The following is a 21448-nucleotide window of genomic DNA, read 5'->3' on the forward strand; positions in this document are numbered from 1 at the left end:
CTGAATTGCAAATGTCAAGTAACATTACACCAACATACTTCAGCTTCTCAAGCTGTGTTTTCTTAAAATATATCTCAAATATGCGCTACAAAAACAATCCACAACTTTTCCTCAAACAAGTAAATCTGTGAATATTAAACCATGAATATTTGAGGACAAATTTTTCAGGAGGCGTCTTATTATGGTACCTCTGGAATTAAACTGAGCTCCTGAGAATGACCAATTTGATGAAATGCTTATAACAGTCCAAATGTAAGCCATTATTTATCTTCTGTCAGTTTGCGATTTAAATGTATTTTTATTTAACCAAGAAGTTTGTTTCTGATTAATTTGACAAGATTCTATTTGGAACTATGGCAGGTTTTACTGCTCTAAACCTGTCAGAGTGGATGAGGGTGGAGGTGCCCAATTTAATACATCCACGTGACAAATAGAAGGAGTTGGAACTCCAATGATTTAAAAGGAGTGAAACAATACTTTTGGCAATAAAGGGCATCATGTAATGGAATACATAAGTCCAAAAGCCCAATGGATGCTAACTGGGTTCCCCACCCAGCTTACCCACATTTTTGTGATATAACAGAGACATGATGTTTTCATTTTGTCTAAATCAGTTTTCTTGTGTTTAAGTTGGAATGAAGTGATGCTTTTTTAACCTTTGAAGAACTGTTAAAATAAGTTTTTGTAGGACATGTTGTGCAATTTTTTAATCCATGAATGAGAAAAGGGTCAAAACATGCAAATATTATTCTGGGCCAAATGTTAAAATAATACTTGTGCATTGAAAATAAACAGAAAACTCATCCAAGTCCCACTGAGTAATGTGGGAGGCCAGAATGTTCACTGGGTACATAAAGTAGAATGGAACTAAACAAATGGTTAGGTTTACGTCCAGTCTGAGCATGAGTGAGTCAGCTGTTGAATGAGATGCTTCTGACGACATAAGATGAGTCAGATTTTATACTTCCCTTAAATCGTATATGACAGCATGATGAGCTTTGACTACTTTTCTAGGAAACTGATACTCTCAAAATAAGGACATTTTCCCACAAGATATCAGATTTCACTGAGCATAAATCTTGTGTTTTTCTGACCAAAGAGGAGTGAGTACAGAGTTAACCATCCCAGAGGCCTCAGTCAGCTCCCTCAGGAATGCGCTCGGCTGAGCACAGCACAGATCCGTTTACTGCTGATTTTCTTATTTACTCCATCTACACGCTACATGTGTATGAACTAATACATCTGTGCTGGTAAAACTCATGATGTGTTGGTCAGGCATGCAAAGAGCAAAAACATCTGCTTGGTTACAACAACACTAGCAGATTCATCATCTTTAAACTACAGCAGCCTATCACTCAACATTCTTATTAAATGACTTACACATGGTGCCAAAAGATTTCATGGCACCTAGGTTTTCTTGCCAAGTGTGAAAGAAACATTTATTTCACACTTGGCAAGAAAGAAAATAATCCTACCCTACACTGTAAAATCCCACAGCTACCCTGACGTACAAAAATGAGCTAAAATAAAAATGTAAGCAAAAAATATTACAAGTTTTGAGAACAAAAGACATGAAATTCTGCTTTCATCTGAAAATGTGTGCTTTTGGATTATAGCAGAAAAATTCCCCTATGGCTAGGAAGCTTGCATAGTATTGTGAAAATGTAAATACTGCTAAATGTGTCAGAGGTAAGATAAATTTTTTAATGGTATGATCTAAATAACTCATTTTTGAGGAACACCTGGAATATGAAATGATAACTTTTGTTAAAAAGATGTAGCAAAAGAACCCTCACTGAGTCATTTTGACCCACTTATCTGGCTAAGGGCTAATGTGATCAAAATTAACAAATTCTCTGGAACTAAAGTGGTTTATGGTGAGTCTGATCTGGGTCAGGCCACAAAGCTTCTCGGTTGTCAAGGCAACGTGAGCTTAAGCTGTTTGTTTCTTATAAAAGAACCACTGATGAGAAAAATAGCTTGTTTTAATTTCCAGACCACAATCCCTTTTCAGAGTACATACCATTCCAGTGTGTTACTCACTGCTTTGTCATCTCTTAGTCCTCTTCAGACATAAAAATGACTGAAACTCAAGTTTCCCAATTTTCAAATGAATGCGTACACTTAGTCATAAGGCATTCATGCTCTTCAAGACAGGCTTTTAGGGAGGAATTCAGACTGAGCCCCATATGGGCAAACATGTGGAAAAAATCAGCATACAGCAGGCGGACCCTGAATGTTCCCCTCGCTCCACCTCACAGCAGCTCCCACGCTCTCTGCCCTGCTACATAGGAACAGTCTGAGCCGCTGAAAACCAGACGAGCTTCTTTTCACCTCAGGTAGTTAATGAAGGACCACAGATTGCCTTGGAACGGATTCTAGTGTGTTAACATGGCATGTATAAAAACTCTGCTGTGTGTGGGAGCATGTATGACTGCTTGGAGCATGACCACAGGTAAGTCATGAGATCATTGTTTTCTTCTGTTCTGGTACAAGTCATCTGCACCAGCCTCTCTTTGAAAACTCCACACAGTGCACTTAGAAATGGTACAGTCATGTTTATGGTTTACTTCTGTTGGATACCATGACATTATCGAGTATAACTAGTCTATTGCTCTGTTAGAGAGAAGTTCAATCGTCTACAAACAACCTATGTAATTTAACACTGATGGACATTTTATATACATAGTTAGTTGATATTAGGTTGGGAATTGTCTGAATGTTTATTGACTTGCTAGTGTATCCCTGTGAATAAACAGCCTTCTTAGAAACCCACCGGTCAGAGTTTATATGATTTAGTTTATCTTCAGGAACTGTTTAACTTCGCTCCTTTCTGGTGTTCCACCTCATATCCGATTCAGGATAAAAAGTTCATGTTTACTCTGGCTGTTTAAGGAATACCAAGGAACTTAACATTTTCAGCATGTGATACCTTGCTTATTATTGAGCCTTTTCACTGATTCACATGCGGAGACAGTAAATTCTGATAAAAGCTTTACTTTTAGCAGAAATGAAACACTATGGTCAGCACTTATCAGTCTGTTTTACTGATCTGTAACAGATTATAACTCTGTGGGTGGAGATATTGATAAATGGCTCGTACTTGTGCTTTATCAAGCACCAGGGGACCCCACACTTCCTTCAGTCAGTCACCCAATCACACAAAGATTCACACACTCAGTCTAACAGAGCCTGACAGACTGACTGAGGAGTGTATGACTGATAGAGAGTGACACATTTGGCCAAGGACACAATGACAGAAGTGGAAAGAGCAGGGATGGAACTGGGAACCTGTCGATTGCAGGACAAACTCCTACCACTGTTGCCACATCGTCTCATAGTAACGCTAGTATCAGTATTAAAGATGCAATATAAAAAATATCTTTTATACATTTGCTAAAACTATAACCAGGTCGTGTCAGTATAATATGACACAGATAATCTGTAAAAAAAAATTAAGCTCCTCTGCCTTCTCCCTATCGACCTGCCATAAAATACACAGCTCCATCAGAAACAACCAGTCAGATCCATTGGGTTGAAGGGTTTACATTGCAGCTAAATTTTTCTATTGGTTGCCACGGTACAGCCTGGAAGATGTCTACATCACAGCCCACATTAAAGTATAAAATCATCTCAACTCAGACATACGCCCCAGTGATGAGGTGGGAGTTGGAATGGTGAGAATTGATCAGTAGTGTTTCTCAGCTTTGCACATGTGATTTCTTTGCAATGTGGACATGGAGAGGAATGGCTCTCCTCTGCTCTGACTGCAGGGCAACTGTGTGAGACTGATTGCAGTGTTTAGGAAGTAGGAGGGGATCATGGCAGCTATAACTGCTTGCTCACTAAGGATAGTTACTGCAGAGTGATTGGCGATTTTTGTTGCCAGAGTCTCCAGTAACACAAAATAAAGCCGCTAGATTTGTTTCTCACCGCTTTTTGAAATAAAGAAAGGTCCTACAGGGTTTTTAAAAGTCACTAAGTTTGCAAGAGTGCTTCCCTTATCCTGACCACAGCCCTGTGTGAACCCCTCCTACTGGGTAATGCCAGTCAGTGGTGGTTCTCAAATGAATGGCACCCTTGGAAAGCTCCTCCTCCCTCTATTCAACCAATTAAAATGTAAGAAAGTATCTGAGAATTTTCTAATGCTGCCCTGGGTAACTGCCCAACTAGCCTACATTAAAAACCACAAGTGGTGCCAAAAAAAGTTAAAAATTAACCAACATGGAGCTGAAATATAGAATTAATGTTTTACTTAAATAAAAACACAGGAGACTAAAGGTAAATACTGGATATTTATGTGTAATTAGACAGAGATGGTGCATTTTATGATATTTTTACTTCACCTTTGATGACACTGCATCTTCATGAACATAAAATTGTTGAACAGCATCTCTGATCTCATGTGAACGTTTTTAGACTGCCAAGTGAACAGAACCTGTTTTTTAGCAAGAAAAGGGAAAACTTGGACCATTATTCACTGAATGTTTTGTTCCATTAATTGTCCATTAAATTTATAAATGGTCATGAATGTATGTTTAATGAAAGTGTATCAAGCATAGCGTGTTGAGTATTTTACTCTCAAACAGAAGAAAATAAGGAAGGAAGATCATGGAATCACAAGAAGTAAAGCCACATATCATAATGATAAACTTTCAGTGAAAGGAGTAGAAAATGCTTTCATTCTAAAGAGACAAATGTTTTCTGTTCGTATTCCCAGGTGACACTTCTGTACCCAAAGCACAGAATGTTCATTGGACATCTCTAGACTTTCAAACTATTCTCAAATGGACTGTTGAAGAGTCTGAGCATACATATACCGTCATGTACTCTGAAAAGTAAGTGCAGACACATTTTCTTTATCCTGCGTTTAATGATCAGTTGTTGCCTCTTAGACTTAGGCAAAACAGGGCAGAGTCACATGACTTGGAATCTAAATTCCATGAATTGAGTCACAAAATTGTGACTTTAGACTTAACTTGATTGGAATATTATTCATTGAACAACAACACTTTTTATACCAATGACTTAAGATTTCAATTGAACGTGAAATACTTTACTTGAGAAGACTTGAGATCTTAAACCAAGTAGAAAGTTTGTTTTCTGACTGGTTTCATGGGTATGCCTGGCCCATAACAATTAAACTGTTTCAGGTGAATGGTCCAGCCCACCGCATGATCCTGGTCATTTCTCAGCAATTCCACCTCTTGTGCACTGCTTCTACTGTCCTGTTTATCTGCTTTCATTCTGCATCCTACAAAGAAAGCAAAGATGATGATGGTGCTGGAGATGTCTGTTCATCCAGAGCTATCCAAGAGGTTTGGGAAAAGTTGGGAAAGAAAAAAGATGACTTGTGCACAGGGTCATCCAAATATCCCATAGGTTACAGCAGCACCATTCTATACAATAGTGTTAAATCATTTTCAGTAAGACTTTAATTGCAGACAGAAGAATGTTCCTCCAGACCTGTTGGTAGTTTCAAGCTGGTGACTGTTGAAACTACCAACTGTCACCAGCGCAGCGTTAGTGCTCCCAGGTGGCGGCACTGGTTTGGCTGGTCCACGTTAGCTCAGACTGTGGGGTGAACTTGATCTGGTGCAAACCAGTGACAACGTGTGTTTGACCACGGTTTCTTTGCTCAGCTCCGGGGCTCCAGTAAGCATGGGGAGCAGTGACAGGTGGGCAGAAATGTCAGCTCAGCAACTGAAATAGAGACAGCGCCCTCTCTGCAGAGTTTTAAATAGGCCGGGACCAAGGCTGTACTTTTTTTGTATGTACTCTGGATCCAGGGCTACTTCAAAGTTGCTGTGCATCACTTTGCCAGCAAAGACAGAGGTCTCACACGCTTACCTATGTCTCACCATTTCATTCCCCTTCCTTCAGAACGTCCATTAGGAAGATATAACAGTGATTCTTGGGAATAGGGACAAAATGGGTTTTAATTTTCCCATATTTTTTTAAAATTATTTCTCAACCTTATGTATGCAAATATGACAAATAATGTTTGGAAATGTAAAGATGCTAAGGTACAGGCTCCCAGTTGCAACATTTTTAAAAAAAAATTACATTTTTAATCGACCTGACCCAGAACTTTGTCATCACCATTGTAATGTTTGTACTCTTGTACATAAATGAGGTCAAGTCTTTTAAAGTCCTGTGTTTTATTAACTTACAACTGCAGTCATTGTTACACCGTTTCTGGTCTGACCGTCTGTCTGACTTCTTCGCGTGCTCACCTCTAACAATCCTGTTGGATCACCACCTAGTGGTGCTGCATATCATTACATCCCCCTTTCTAGATTGTTTAACATGTACACTGCTTTCACTAACAAAGTCCAGTAACAACATTTTATGAACATTACATGAACATACATGACCATACAAACTTCAGGAGTTAATAGAACATAATAATAGTAAAACTCCACCCTATGAACATACATGACCATACAAACTTCAGGAGTTAATAGAACTTAATAATAGTAAAACTCCACCCTGAACAGTCCAACATTTTTTTTTTTTTTTTTTTCTTTCTTAACCTTGTTCAATCAGTCTCTCTGGTGGCCTTCTTGTCCTAGTTGACCTTCTCAAGACTGGTGTTGAACTAGTGTTGTTTGGTAACGCATCATTACCCTTTATATTCACCTTAAGTCTGCACACACCTTCTGTTTCTATGCTTTGCTGGTTATATGCCCTGAGTGCAACTGTATTTTTTCTTATCTTAGGTTTCTCTTTAAGCTCTCTAAGGTCATTAACATTTATAATATTCGCCTTTGCCCCAGTATCAAGCTGAAATGAGATCAGTGTCCCATTTACCACAAGTGGTGCCATCCATTTATCTCTTTTATCTGCGTTCCCAACTTGATGTACATCAACGTTCTTTGTTGATGGACCCATTCCATCTTCCTTGTTGACCATACTGATAAAAAGTGAACCCCTATCATCACTTTGGTCATCACTATCATTTTCATCCTGCACAGTATGTACGTTTTTATCTTTAGACATACACATTCTGGCAAAATGATGTAAACCTCTGCATTTTGAACATGCTTTCCCGAAAGCTGGACATTGTCTCGGTTTATGATCACTTCCACATCTTTTGCAGCTGAACATGCCATCATTCTTGTTCCTATTCTTGAACTTAGCTGTGCGCTTCTCTCTGATGGAGACCGCGTCCACTGCCTCGCACAGCTGACCGGCAACTGCCACGCCTTGCTCTCTTTCGGCGAATGTCTTCGCATGTTCTCCCGCCAACTCACTGGCTTGACAAATTTTTACTGCCGTTTCCAGTGTAAGATCACTTTCTCTCAAAAGCTTTTCTCTTGTCTTTATATCCTTAGTGCCAAACACTATCTGGTCGCGGATCAGTGAGTCCCTCAGTACTCCAAAATTACACGATGCAGCTTTTATTTTTAACACTGTCAGGTAGCTATCAAACGACTCATCTTGCTGCTGCACTCTGGATCGAAACACGTACCGTTCAAATGTTTCGTTCTTTTTCGACAAGCAGTGTCCATCAAACTTCTGCAGGACCACATCCAACTTGTTTTCCTCCTCGGTCTCAAACGTGAAGGTGTTGTAAACTTCCAGCGCTTCCGGGCCAGCAATTGTGAGCAACATGGCGATCTTCCTTTCATCCGGCTTGGTGTCCAGTCCCACTGCAGACACGTAGAGCTGGAACCGTTGCTTGAATGCTCTCCAGTTAGCATCAACGTTCCCTGTTAGCTTTAACGGCTCCGGCGGCTTCATTGCATCCATGGTCGCGTAGGGTTCCTAACTGATGTCTTCGTTAAAAAAAATATATATCCTACGAAAAGAACCCCACTCCTGGTACCATGTAATGTTTGTACTCTTGTACATAAATGAGGTCAAGTCTTTTAAAGTCCTGTGTTTTATTAACTTACAACTGCAGTCATTGTTACACCGTTTCTGGTCTGACCGTCTGTCTGACTTCTTCGCGTGCTCACCTCTAACAATCCTGTTGGATCACCACCTAGTGGTGCTGCATATCATTACAACCATCTGACAAAAATAAATCTAAAATGATTTTTAAAATACCCCATTAGTGATATTTTTACTCATTTTACAGACACATGCTTCTCAAGAAACAAAAAACATATTATTTAAAACAAAAAACAACAAAAAGTCCATCTGACGGAGTTGACACAGAACTGAAGGTGGTGACAAACTAGTTAATAAAATGAAAAACTTGATGCATGTGAAGTAATGCAATTTATGTGAAATACATTAAAATGAATTAATTGTACATTTAAGTGAGGTTTGACAACAATTTCACTGAAAGAGTCAGAAAAACTCTGATGGAGTTGGAAAAAAAAGCCAAACTACCTCAATTTATAGGATGTTATTCTGAAGGAGGCCATATTGTAGCTCGTCAGGTCCATTAAATCTTTACAATATGCTAAAATTAAGCATTTATTTCACAAAATTTCATCAAAGTTTTGTAAATTGTCAGTTATGGAGTTGACACATCATGGTTGTGACGAGCAACTTAGGAATAAAACAGAAGAAAAAACTAAAGAACAACTTAAGCTAACCAGAGCTAACTAGCCCTCCTAGCAAAGGAAGAGAAAGGAAGTGGTCATGGGGTCCTCAAAAGTTCTGGTGCCCCCAAATAATGCCTGATTTTTATTTATTTTTTTTTTAACATTTTTATGTCTGACAGTGTTGACAAAACTAGGGACAAATTTCAATGGAGTTGGAAAATATATAAAAATTATTTTTAATTCAATTTATTGATACTTTTATAATTATTTATATGACTACTTATACTTAATTGTCATAATATATAATTTTAGTATTTCTTTAATTGTTTTAAACTATTATAATATATTGAGTTCTGCTCCGGGACAAGGGATTTTACAGGCATCATCCACCGACTACAATGTTTAAAATAAAAAAATATTCAGCAAACACCAGGAAAATATACATTGTTGTGCTCACATGACCCAGGTTAGTTTAGTCAGATATTTGAAAAAAATATATTTTGTGTATATTTTTTTCAAATTTTGTGCTTTATCCATAGGACCTGTTTTGTCCCTATTTTCAAGAATCACTGATAAACGGAAAGTAGGTTAATTCAATGCATTCTGGGATTAAAAGTTTTTGTACCAGTCTCATTGTTCCTTGTTCAAAGACTCAACATCGTTAAGTCCTTCTTGCCTGCAGAGCCAAAAGTGTAAATGGCAAGTCTCTGAGCTTTGGGTCTTAACCTAAAGCAGAGGTTCCCAAACTGTGGGTTGTTAACATGTGGTAACCTGTTTTTTCGAGCCGCCTTTAAACTCAACATGAGAGCTCCGACGCTCGCGCTGGGTTTACACCTGTGCGGCAGCGAATGAGACCTGCTGCTGCTGTGCGGAGCTACGCAGGTGTGTTAGAATCACGGCAGCAAACCAGAAAAACACAAAGAACTTTTCACAGTTTTTCCCTCCAAACTAACCGATTGAGTTGAGTGAAGCTGTTGGATGCAGGTAAAGTTAGCTAAAGGATGACTAGCTAGATAATACCAATGCAGCACCTTAAGCTTAACAAGTAGCCTGTAGGCTACCGATGTTGTTGTCGTCTATGTCCAGCTACAAACATTCATTTTGTCCCCCCCACCGCCCCCACCCAAAAAAAAAGTTAGAGACAGGGAGTCTCTAAGAATCCGCTTCTCTGTTTCAGTTGGTTGACATTTGCAATGTCTATAGGAAATTGATTTATTTTGGCTTTTATTCTGGAGAATATATTGTTTCCTGTTTTCTGACTGTTTAATTTTTTTGGCAAATATTTCCAGAACAAAACAACATCATTACTAATTTTCAGACATGTTGAAATTCAGCTTCTACCACTGGTTGTTCAGGCAATCAACAACACTTTTCAAAATTATTTTAGGAACTCAGATGTTATGAATTATTACCCAGTAATTAATAAAAGTAATTGATCGAATGGCTTGTTTAATACTTGAAATCAAAAGTATAGGATTTTATCTTGACTTGGGGCTGCATCTGTTTACTAGGGACTTCACTTAAAATTTGACTTGAGATTTACTTGTGACTTACAAAACAATGACTTCGTCCAACCTCTTCTTGTTTGCAACATCAGCTGTTTCTTTCTTTGGTTTAAAATAATTGTCATGTTTGGAGGTTTTTTTCTGTTAAAATCTAATTGTGTCATAAACCTTTCAGAAATCACGACAACTGGATGGATGTTGATCACTGCTCCAGAACATCAGAGACTGAATGTGATTTGACTCGGGAGCTTGAAGCATCGGACAAGTGAGACCTTACTGATGACATTTAAAACTTTTCACAGTTTATTTTATAAAATAGATATTTTTTCTCGGATAATTTTATTTTTTACTTGCCTTTTCTATCACCATTAATTCATTATGATGAGTTAAAGTAACTTCTACCATCTCTTGTAAAACTCAAGAGACAAAGGTACTTTTAATAAACACTTGAAGGGATTTCATTTTAAATTTGAAAAAGGAGTGTAATATTCTTTTATGAAAGCAGTTGAAATGTTATAGAAAAACTTTAGAAAGGGCAAACTTCTCAAAAATCATCATAAAACTTGGCAATTCAGAAATATTCACCTTTTATTCTATATGTCTTTATTTATATGTATTGCATCAGGTCTGAAGAAATAAAATTAGCAGCTATAACTATTATCTTCCTGTTGCTTCCTGTCTTTGTTAATTCAATGTTTTCTGCTTAGGGTGTTAGATGCCTTGAAAAATATCCCCCAAAAATACCACGGCCTTGTCTTTGAGACAACATGTGCTATGAGTTGAATGAAGTTGAACTTCATGAAGATAAAATTAATAAAATTAAACTGCCTGATCAAATTTCATTGAAATGCAGACAGGAACTGATGTGCTAAGGTTTGCTGCCTGCATCACAACTCGTAATCCAGACATGTGAGCGGCTTTAAAAGTCAAAGTAAATGCTGAAGTTAAAATCAGTCAGGCAAACTGTGTGAGTTTGGATGGGGGTTGGCAGTTGCTCAGTACAGAAGAAACAAATCCCAGAAAGAGAGAAAATTTAGGAAAGATTTTCTGTCTTCACAGGAACTATGAAGCTGATATCAGAGCAGACTCTGAGCACCTTCTTGATGAGTTTGGCTCGGACTATGACTTCCCTCACACCTATGCCCCAATGTTTAACCCCTACAAAGAGAGTAGGTATCACATTACCAAACACCCACACACAGACATGTGAGCACTTAACAGCTTTTGCATTTTCTTCCATTTTTGAATTTCTGGCTAATCCACATTCCACTCTGAACCGTTAATGGCTCATGACTAAAACTTCCCCTCCTGGGAAAGAACTGAGATGCAATGGTCAACGCACTCTGACCCTTTAATCCTTTTATATTTAATCAAAGAAAATGAAAACTGACAACTCCAAAAACTTAAAAACAAGAAATGTACACTTTTTCTGGCCAGTCCATTGACACTTATCAAATTATCACTTTCAGGAACCACCTACTGTAAAGTGAAATATCTAAGAGATTACACATAACCAATACACAAAGTGCACAGGTAAACCACATTTTGGCATAAAATCCAATCTGTTCAATCTTTTTAAGTTCAAGGTAAGTTTACCCATCCATCCATCCATCCATCCATCCATCCATCCATCCATCCATCCATCCATCCATCCATCCATCCATCCATCCATCCATCCATCCATCCATCCATCCATCCATCCATCCATCCATCATCTTACACTTTTATTCCTAGTGGGGTTGTTGGGGGTGCAGGTGCCCATCTCCAGCAGGGTTATGCCCTGGACAGGTTGCAGATGATACATTTAGTTAAAAATAAATACTTACTTAAAAATATTTACGTAACACAAATTCACAACACATAATCTAAAGGCATTTTACAAAAATGGTCAGTTCAAAGCAATCATGGAACAGATTCCAAATCAACTCCATACATTGTAAATTGATTATCAATCCCTGAGGGATGGCTACATGCATTCTTAGTCTGAGGGATTGGCTTCACAGCAATCCCTCAGACTGAGCATGCATGTAGCAACAGTGGAGAGGAAAACTCCCCTTTAACAGAAAGGTACCTCCAGCAGAACCAGAACCGGGCTCAGTGTGAGGTTCTATTTGATCAAGTGACAACTGAAGCTACTACTATTACTGCTACTGTATCTTTTAACAACTTTTAAACACTAACAAAACAAACATATCCTTAATAATCAGGATTTTCCTAGCTGAATACTTTGAGTTACATAAAGTGTTAGTATACATATATAAAACTATTTTTATTGTGTTTTACGTCTGAAGAAAATAATCGACATGGATACCAGGCATAATAAGTTAGAACACGTCAAAGTGATCATTATAATTTTTTGACTCAATCGACATTGTAAGCACTAAAAATATTTACCATTGTGAGAGTGAGTGAGTGATAAGTGGACTCGCTTAGCTTCTGTACCTGTGACGTGACTTTCCCTGATTTCTGACATGTTAAACCAGACAAAACATCTCATTATCACTGCTGTCTCATATTGGTAGGCAATATCAGCGCTTTGGAATTTTCCCTCACGGATGTTGATGAGGGCACCGTCATTCTCAATATCACACATCCGCTGACATCCATCTCTGAGGGAGGGAAGCAGCAGACCATCAAGGACATTCTGAAAAATGATCTCAAGTATAAGATCAGCTACTACAAGTCTGGAAGCACAGGAAAGGTATGCTGCTTATTTAACAGTATCTATGTCAGTGCTTTAGAAACTCTATTTTATATCAACAGCTGTGATGATGGTCAACCCCTCCTTGTTTTTAAATGTTTTTAAAACCTCAGTTCAGTAACAATCATCACTCTGGAGGATCATCCTCTTGTTTGTGCCCCTCAAATCTTTTACTGGCCTATTCTTTGTAGATCGCTTTGGGGATATAAAGTATAGTCTATTCTATTCCATAGTGCATTCACAAAGGTTTATCACGTTTTAATGGTTGATTGCATGTATTTGTTGGTGTAGATGTATAAAAACAAGCACCTCTTAAGGTCTTCTTTTGGGAGACTAACAAATCCTGCAGTCATTGTAGCACCCAAACTCAACACCACCGGGGCCTGCCATGAATTTGCACACTTTTTACTGAGCTATTTCTGTAGATTAGAGGGTCAGTCAGTTCATCAGTGCTATGCTGAATCTACACAAATCTGGAAAAAATAACACAATTCTGCCAACTCAACTAAGACAACTTTGAAGAAATGATACATGAATTAAGCTCCTGTTGTCTTGATATCCTACAGAGAGCTTTCCCAAAGAAAGTTCTGCTTGTAATCTCATTCAAATAGTATTCTAACAGGTGTTTTACCCCCAGGTTTTATAAACAACAGTTATCACACCACTGATAAAACAGAGCAATCTGGATCAGTAGTTCCCTTCTGCAGAACTACAAGCCAATCTCCAATCTTCCATTCATCACTAGCCTAGTATATATAAAAAAAAAAAAAAATTCCCTTCTCACCCTTCGCGGGTGGTCTCTCTTTCATCCTCTGAGCTCGGGTCCTCTACCAGAGGCCTGGGAGCTTCAGGTTCTCCTCCAGTATCTTGGCTGTGCCTAGAACTGCACATTTCTGGACTGAGATGTCTGATGTTGTTCCTGGGATCTGTTTTAGCCACTGCTCCAGTTTGGGGGTGACTGCCCCGAGGGCCCCGATGACCACAGGCACCACTGTGGTCTTCACCTTCCAGGCCTTCTCCAGTTCCTCTCTGAGGCCCTGGTATTTCTCCAGTTTCTCCTTTTTCCTGATGTTGTAGTCACTTGGTATTGCTACATCCACCACAACGGCTTTCCTCTGTTCTTTATCCACCACCACAATGTCCGGTTGGTTCTCCATTACCATCTTGTCTGTCTGGATCTGGAAGTCCCACAGGATCTTAGCTCGGTCATTCTCCACCACCTTTGGGGGTGTTCCCCACTTTGATCTCTGGGCTTCCAGTCCATATTCGGCACAGATGTTCCTGTACACTATGCCCGCCACTTGGTTATGTCGTTCCATGTACGCTTTCCCTGCCAGCATCTTGCACCCTGCTGTTATGTGCTGGACTGTCTCAGAGGCCTCCTTGCACAACCTACACCTTGGGTCTTGTCTGGTGTGGTAGATCTGAGCCTCTATTGCTCTGGTGTTTAGGGCCTGTTCCTGGGCGGCCAGGATGAGGGCCTCTGTGCTGTCCTTGAGTCCAGCTTTCTCCAGCCATTGGTAGGATTTCCTGATATCAGCCACTTCAGTTATTTGTCGGTGGTACATCCCATGTAGGGGCTTGTCTTCCCATGATGGTTCCTCCAGCACCTCGTCCTCTGTTCCCCATTGCCTGAGACATTCGCTGAGCACATCGTCCGTTGAGGCTTTGTCCTTGATGTATTTATGGATCTTGGATGTTTCATCCTGGACAGTGGCTCTCACACTCACTAGTCCTCTGCCTCCTTCCTTACGGCTTGTGTACAGTCTCAGGGTGCTGGATTTGGGGTGGAACCCTCCATGCATGGTTAGTAGCTTCCGAGTCTTAACGTCCGTGGCCTTTATCTCTTCTATATATATATATATATATATATATATATATATATATATATATATATATATATATATAAAAAATTCCCTTCTGGTCTCTCCCTCTCTCTCTCTCTCTCTCTCTCTCTCTCTCTTTCATCCTCTGAGCTCGGGTCCTCTACCAGAGGCCTGGGAGCTTCAGGTTCTCCTCCAGTATATTGGCTGTGCCTAGAACTGCACATTTCTGGACTGAGATGTCTGATGTTGTTCCTGGGATCTGTTTGAGCCACTGCTCCAGTTTGGGGGTGACTGCCCCGAGGACCCCGATGACCACAGGCACCACTGTGGTCTTCACCTTCCAGGCCTTCTCCAGTTCCTCTCTGAGGCCCTGGTATTTCTCCAGTTTCTCGTGCTCCTTTATGTTGAGGCTTAACGCAAGCAAGGGGACAAAAGTTAGTATTGGGAAAACCAAAACAAAGTTGGGCACATTACATGAGAAATTCAGTACAAATTGATAAAGTCTTTAAGGCTTTTGCACTGGTACAGTACTTAAAAGAAGACAAATATGAAGATTCATAGGTTACAAAAAAGGCATTCAAATTGGGTTTTGGCTTGAGAAATGTACAGCAGTGGATATAAAATTTTGCTGAAATTAATATTACGTTTACAACAAAGACTTTATTTCTTGGAGTTTTCAAACAGAAGAAACCACATAACATAGTTTTAAACTTAAACAGTACATCTATTATCAATTTTCTTTCTAGAAATAAAAAGTATATTTCTAAAACATTTGAATAAGAGAGGTCCCAGAATGGATGAATGATGGTTTCCTCAGAGTTGTTGCAAAATGAACACAGTGGATCTACTTTTGGCCGATATCTAAATGTTGTAGTACAGTATTATCAGGATAACATCTATGCAGAATACTCAGACACTTTTTGAATCTTCTTAGCCACAAAGTATTTATTTTTTTTTTTGCCATAACCAAACATCACTAAAAATATTGTCTCAGAAAAATGTAGAAGCTGAATTGCTTATATGGTCTCTTAATTTAGTGAGTTTTAGATTTTGAATCTAAATGTGTGAGTCTATGAAAGATAAACTTAGAGTAGTAAGTTGTGTTAACTTTTTATTAATTTTGTTAAACCTCCAAGAGTTGGATAGCACTTAAAAAAACTGAAAGAAGAAAAGGATGGGAGTGGGAACTATTTCCCAGTGTGTTTAGCAGCATGTTTTTGTATCCTGTGTGGCACCGTGAGTGAGATGGAAGTGTGTTACATTGATCTGACTCTTGTGTGTCCTTAAAGCAGTGGTACCCAAACTTTTTCTTCTGCGCCCCTCCTATGGATTACAAATGGCTGTCTGGTTGAAACTACGCGTGTGATGGGGGGTGGGGGGGCATTGACTTTTTTGGGGGCAAAATGAATGTACGTAGCTGAAAATAGACACCAACATCGGTAGCCTACAAGGTACTTGTTAAGCTTAAGGTTCTGTATTGATATTAGCTAGTCATCTTTTAGCTAACATTACCTGCATCCAATAGCTTTACTCAACTCAGTCGGTTAGTTTGGAGGGAAAAACTGTGAAAAGTTCTTTGCGTTTTGCTGGTTTGCTGCCGTGATTCTAACACAAACCTATGTAGCTCCGCCCAGCAGCAGCAGGTCTCCTTCACAGGTGGAAACCCAGCGCGAGCGTCGTGTTGCGTTTAAAGGCGGCTCGGAAAAACAGGTGACAACATGTTAACAACGGATTAAACAGTTTTAACTGCTGATAAAAGTGACAGAGGACACAAATATGGGAAGTGTGGAAGCCTCTACTGTATCAAATTGACAGGAATAACAGAGAGTTGGCCATTCTAAGGTAAAAACCCAGCGCATACAGTGTTCAAGTTTTGTTTTTTTTTCATCCAGACGGCTTCCCGCGCCCCCCCCTGCAATGACACGGCGCCCCCCCTAGGGGGCGCACCCCACAGTTTGGGAACCTCTGCCTTAAAGCAAATGTTGATTTTAATGCTACTAACAGATTGTAAAGATTGAGGATTCACACTAAATGCTTTGGAGCAGAATTCATTGTGATGTTTAACAAAATGTATTTATCAGATCAGAAATTTTTTTCATAAGTAATTTTATCTTGTGAGTAAAACTAATAGAGGAATGTGTGCTCTAGCTAGGTGAGGGAAGTTTTTTTCTTGCATATTATGGAAAAAAAAATTAGTTTAAATTAATTAATAAAGCCCAGGCAGAACACTAAAGGAAGATCAAAATCATGCAGAATTGCGTAGCAAGGCAGTAGCTACAATCATTTATCAGCAAAGTGATCCAAAAAGCTGTTTCAACAGTTAAAAAGCTTCCTGATGACCAACTGCTTTGATGTTATTCAGTCTGGTTTCCATGGTCACCACAGTCCTGAGAATACCCTCATCAAAGCGTTCAGTGGCATTCATATAAGCAGACTGTGGCAGAACCACGATGCTGGTTCTGTTGGACCTCAGTGTGGTGTTCAACACAGTTGACCATAATTATTGAAACATCTAGAGAGCTGGGTTGGACTCTCTGATACAGTACTTAACGGGTTATGTTAAGCACCAGTTAACTAACCTCACTGGTTAGATAAAGGTTAGGAACCTTTATCTGCTCTGCATCGCCAGAACTAGAACCAAACATGGTTCTAGTTCAGTTCATTCAGTTGTTTCTGCCATGAGCCACAGGTTTGAGAAGACAGAGCAGACAAACACACAAAAACCAACAAATGCATTGATCTAGGTGTATTTTAAATGTTTAAGAAAAGATTGTTTGACTTTCACAAGTTATGAGAAATAAAAAGTCAAAACAAATGTTTTTTGATTAGCAGTTCTCCTGATGTCAGCGCTGAGGATTTAAGATGTTTTAAAATATCTAGCTTTTGCTCCACAAATAGTACACCAGGTTTAGTTTGAAGTGAATTTTTAATGGAGCGCCTGGAAGGATCTTTGTGCTTTCAGCGGTGAGAGTCAAAAGTCTGATTTCTACCTTACAGAAAAAAAAGATTGTTGACTCCAGCTCAGCAGAAGTTTCAGGACTGGATGCTGGACAGAGCTACTGCTTCATGGTGGCAGCTTTCATTCCCTCCCGACCTAAAGCCACCCAACAAGGAGCCTGGAGCACACTGCAGTGTAGACAAGGAGACACACGCTTCACACAAGGTGCTTACACATGTAGACATAAAACAGAAGCTCAGAAGCGTTAAGTGTTTTATTCATAGAATAGTGAAGCAGTAGAACTATTGTAATTAGTTACTTTCTCTCAAATATCAGTTGTTTATGTGTTGGTATATGTGGGTAAAATATGTTTGTAAACATTTATTATAGATTTTTGTAACCTCTGTTAAGATAAGTAAGATATTTGAGCTGTGAAAATTCACCCACATTAAGCCCCCAGGGAGGTTTTACCATCTTGTTGAAGATGGAGTGAAGTCAGCCTGGGTGTCTAATGTGTTTAAATACTAACTGCTGCATCTAAAGGAAGAAAACAAATGAATGGGAAACATGGAACTTAGTACCTTACTTTGATGTCTTGAAATGTTTAATGAATAATTTATAATTTATACAGATCATATTCCTGAGCCCTTCCATCTTGGGTGTCTGCAGGTAGAACAGTCATTAATCTGCACCAAAAATGTCCTTCTGGAACAAGTATATCTGAAGCTGGGCTCCAGTGTATTACGCCATGTTGCAAAATATGTACCAGTGAGTTGTAGAAAATTTGATTTAGGTGAGAAAATTCTCCCATAACTGCTTCAGTATCAATACAATGTTATAAATGAACAACTCGTGTCAGGCAGGGACCAGAGAAACACAAGTGTTCTCAAAGTGAGCAGGTTTCTTCACACAGTCTGGAATCCAGCCGCTCTGCGGATCAGAAAACCTGGAATTTCCCCACAAACAGGTTTCCTACATGAAGTATTTTTCTAACTGAGACTCTTTCTGTTCCTGTAGATTTAAGCCTTGGAGCTTGGGTTGGCATCGTCTTCATCCTAATCACAGTCATCATTGTCTTCATCACAGCAACTATCCTCTGCTGCAGAAGAAATCACAAAAGGCACAAAAACATCCAAACAGCCGAGTCATCAGCTCCTATCTAAGGCACACAGTATTTTCTGTCTGTCCTTTTTTTTTTTTACATTTATCTGAACACATTTCATGCTTTCTGATAGGAGGATGAATAGAGGTCCATGATGAAGGAAATAAGGTTTTCAGTCACAAACTCCAGATTGATCCTCCTAATTTATTGTTTATCAATAATAAAAACAAATGACTGAACATTCAATTCAGAGAGTCAGAACATTGCATTTCCATTAACAGAGAGTTGCCAGTATTGCAGTCAAAGAAATGTTAAGTACTTAAGCAGTGCTCTATAGTTAGGGTTGCCACCTTTCAGAAATCAAAATAAGGGACGCTCCACGGCGCATCACTCTGCTCTCATGTGGTGGGACGTCCGCTGCAGTGACACACATTTTATGGCAGTGTTTTTTGTCTTTAAAAAGTGATCCATAGAGCAATCATTCATGCATAGAGGTCAGTTAGAGTACCCCAAAACTGTACTCCAATCAGAGTAGTATACTTTAAATACGTTTAATTAAGTAAGTGTAAAAAGTATTTGGTAAACTACCGAAGTACTGAGTAACTGATCATAACACCTGATTTAATATTCAAAATGTGTCCTCAAACAACTAAAAGTATAAAAGTTATGTGAACATGCTGATATTTTACAGAGTATTACCAAAATATTTATATAAATAAGGAGTTAGGTTTGGAGGCTGGTTCTAGACCAGATTTACCACAGGGGCCAGGATAGTTGGTGTTTTTCCATGGAAACACTTGAAAAAGAATGAAATAAACAAACAAAAAAAGAAAAACAGAGCAAGATTTCATCATTTGATATAAGTGAGCCAAAGACCCACTTGTGTCTCTAAAGATCCAGGTTGCAGATCCCTGGCAGATGGAAAGTGTGATCATATACAGCAGCTAAAAGTGCAGCACTATCATTTTTAATTCATTGTTAAAGTAAAATTGTGAAGGTTAAAAAAAATTCCACCACTAAGTACTAACATATTAGTATAACTTCTTTGGTACCCCGTTGGCCCCCATGTAGAACCGCCCCTGGGCTGCAGGTCTGTGTCTGACATTAATAATACATTAAATGACCACTGAACAATGAATTCTTAAAATATCAACATTTCAAAATAAAACATACACAAAGCCCTAACAAACCTTTTAAAGTAGGAAATATTTATGTATTTACTGTTAATCTAATGTATGAGTTGTTCTTTTAATGATCATTTGTATTATTTTGGCTGATATTATTATACATTTAATAAGCAAATAATCAAACCAATATAGTCTACTAAAAGCACATTAAAAAACTTAATCATAGCAAAATGTTACCATATCAGGGTCTGCAGTGTTCCTCTCCTGATCTATTCTGTCTGGTATCATACAGCACACTGCGCCACAATGGACATATTTTATTATTATTATTATTATTATTATTATTAATTACCTGTATTCATCCTCACTAACATGTTCAGCCTGGGATTTGCGTCTTCCTTCTCACGTCTGTATCTTTACGAGATGCTTTGCTTCTGAGGACGGTGGAGAATCGGATCGAGGATGTTTTAAAAGACGCGGTAGTTAGCAGCTCACCGCGGCTGCGTAGTGTCCGTCTCTAGGCAACAGCGTCGGTCCGTAGCGTTCAGGGGTCCTTTAGCTCCCGCAACGAGAATTTAGCTGACCTTAATATTTCCTATGTTTTATTGTGGTTATTATTGTTACACTTAGTGCTGATATGTGTGTGATGGGCGTGTCAATCGGATATTTATAAACAAATCGTGTCCCGTATCGGTTCAATATGGGACGCACCATGTAACAGCCAAATACGGGACGATTCCGTATTTTAAGGGACGGGTGGCAACCCTATGTATAGTACTTAGGTAGGTTTTCTGTAAAGCAACAATGATAAATCAGATAGAATCCTTGAAAGTAGTTTTTTTTTTAGTGTACCAACATTATAAAGAAGAAAGGTGATCTTGTTTATGTGGAATGTGCTGATATTTTTTACTTCAATAGTTTATAAATTCTGTTATGTTTTTTATACATTATGTTCCAATAAAAACTAAAAACTATTTCCTCCTTCCTTTGCATTGCACAGACTGAAATGACACTATGTCGTATAGAGTCACTCAAAATCTTGTGAATGCTGACGAGGCAGGTGGTTTATTACTAGCTGGGTTTAGCTGGGACAGAAAGCAAACAGGCAGACAGAGGAAAGATGCATAATCAACCTGAGATGAACAGAGACTCAAGGAAACAACAAATCAGCTGGAAAACAGCAACACTGATCTAGGAGAACGAAATACAAATGCACTAAGAACACAAAGAATAAATTAAAAAACGAAATACTAAGTAATAACCTGTGGCAAGACCTTTTCATCAATAGCGGTGGTTTCTGATCTGGGCAACATGGGCAACAACTGCCCAGAATGGCATCTTGTGGAGGCAGCATGAGCGCCTCCACCCCACCTCATTCCTCAAAAACCCCTGGCCCCCTGCTCTTACAACAGAGGATCTGAATGCAAATAATAATAGTAATATTTTGTGTTTGTTCATTGTGTTATGTTTTTATTGTGTAAATCACATTGAAATTCTTATTGCTAAAATGTGCTATGCAAATAAACTTGACTTGAATATCACAAGACTTCAGCTGTTATAAACAAACACCAAGAAAGATGGATCAAGTTCTTTAAGATAATATTTGACATGAATTGGTTCTAAAATATTAACTAAGTTGAATTCATGCATTAATAGTGATGAATTCAGTGTTAACACCATAAATAAAATGAGGATCAAATATGGCTGTCAAACTGATGGTTTCACTGACAATACTGGACTTGCTGGTA

At 38.8% G+C, this 21448-nt stretch overlaps 1 protein-coding gene across 1 annotated transcript; it reads left to right on the forward strand.

Annotated features, from left to right (window-relative positions):
• The first annotated feature begins 2250 nt into the window (after window positions 1–2250).
• LOC106909359 (tissue factor-like) lies at window positions 2251–20674 on the forward strand. Its single transcript, XM_014975714.2, has 7 exons — window positions 2251–2455; window positions 4721–4838; window positions 10182–10271; window positions 11066–11175; window positions 12529–12707; window positions 17531–17696; window positions 18489–20674. Exons 1-7 carry the CDS (start codon window positions 2392–2394, stop codon window positions 18632–18634), a joined length of 873 nt encoding a protein of 290 aa, XP_014831200.2. The 5' UTR covers window positions 2251–2391; the 3' UTR covers window positions 18635–20674.
• The last annotated feature ends 774 nt before the right edge of the window (window positions 20675–21448 follow it).

The sequence above is a fragment of the Poecilia mexicana genome, unplaced genomic scaffold (genome assembly GCF_051168715.1).
Source record: "Poecilia mexicana isolate PSO_F unplaced genomic scaffold, ASM5116871v1 scaffold_17, whole genome shotgun sequence".
Taxonomy (NCBI): Eukaryota; Metazoa; Chordata; class Actinopteri; order Cyprinodontiformes; family Poeciliidae; genus Poecilia; species Poecilia mexicana.

Bases quoted from the DNA above. Each gene is read 5' to 3' on its own strand.
- LOC106909359 (XM_014975714.2), top strand. From the start codon at position 2,392: ATGGCATGTATAAAAACTCTGCTGTGTGTGGGAGCATGTATGACTGCT. The intron at 4,839-10,181 runs GTAAGTGCAGAC...TAAACCTTTCAG, and splicing joins ACCGTCATGTACTCTGAAAA to AAATCACGACAACTGGATGG. The intron at 17,697-18,488 runs GTGCTTACACAT...CTGTTCCTGTAG, and splicing joins AGACACACGCTTCACACAAG to ATTTAAGCCTTGGAGCTTGG.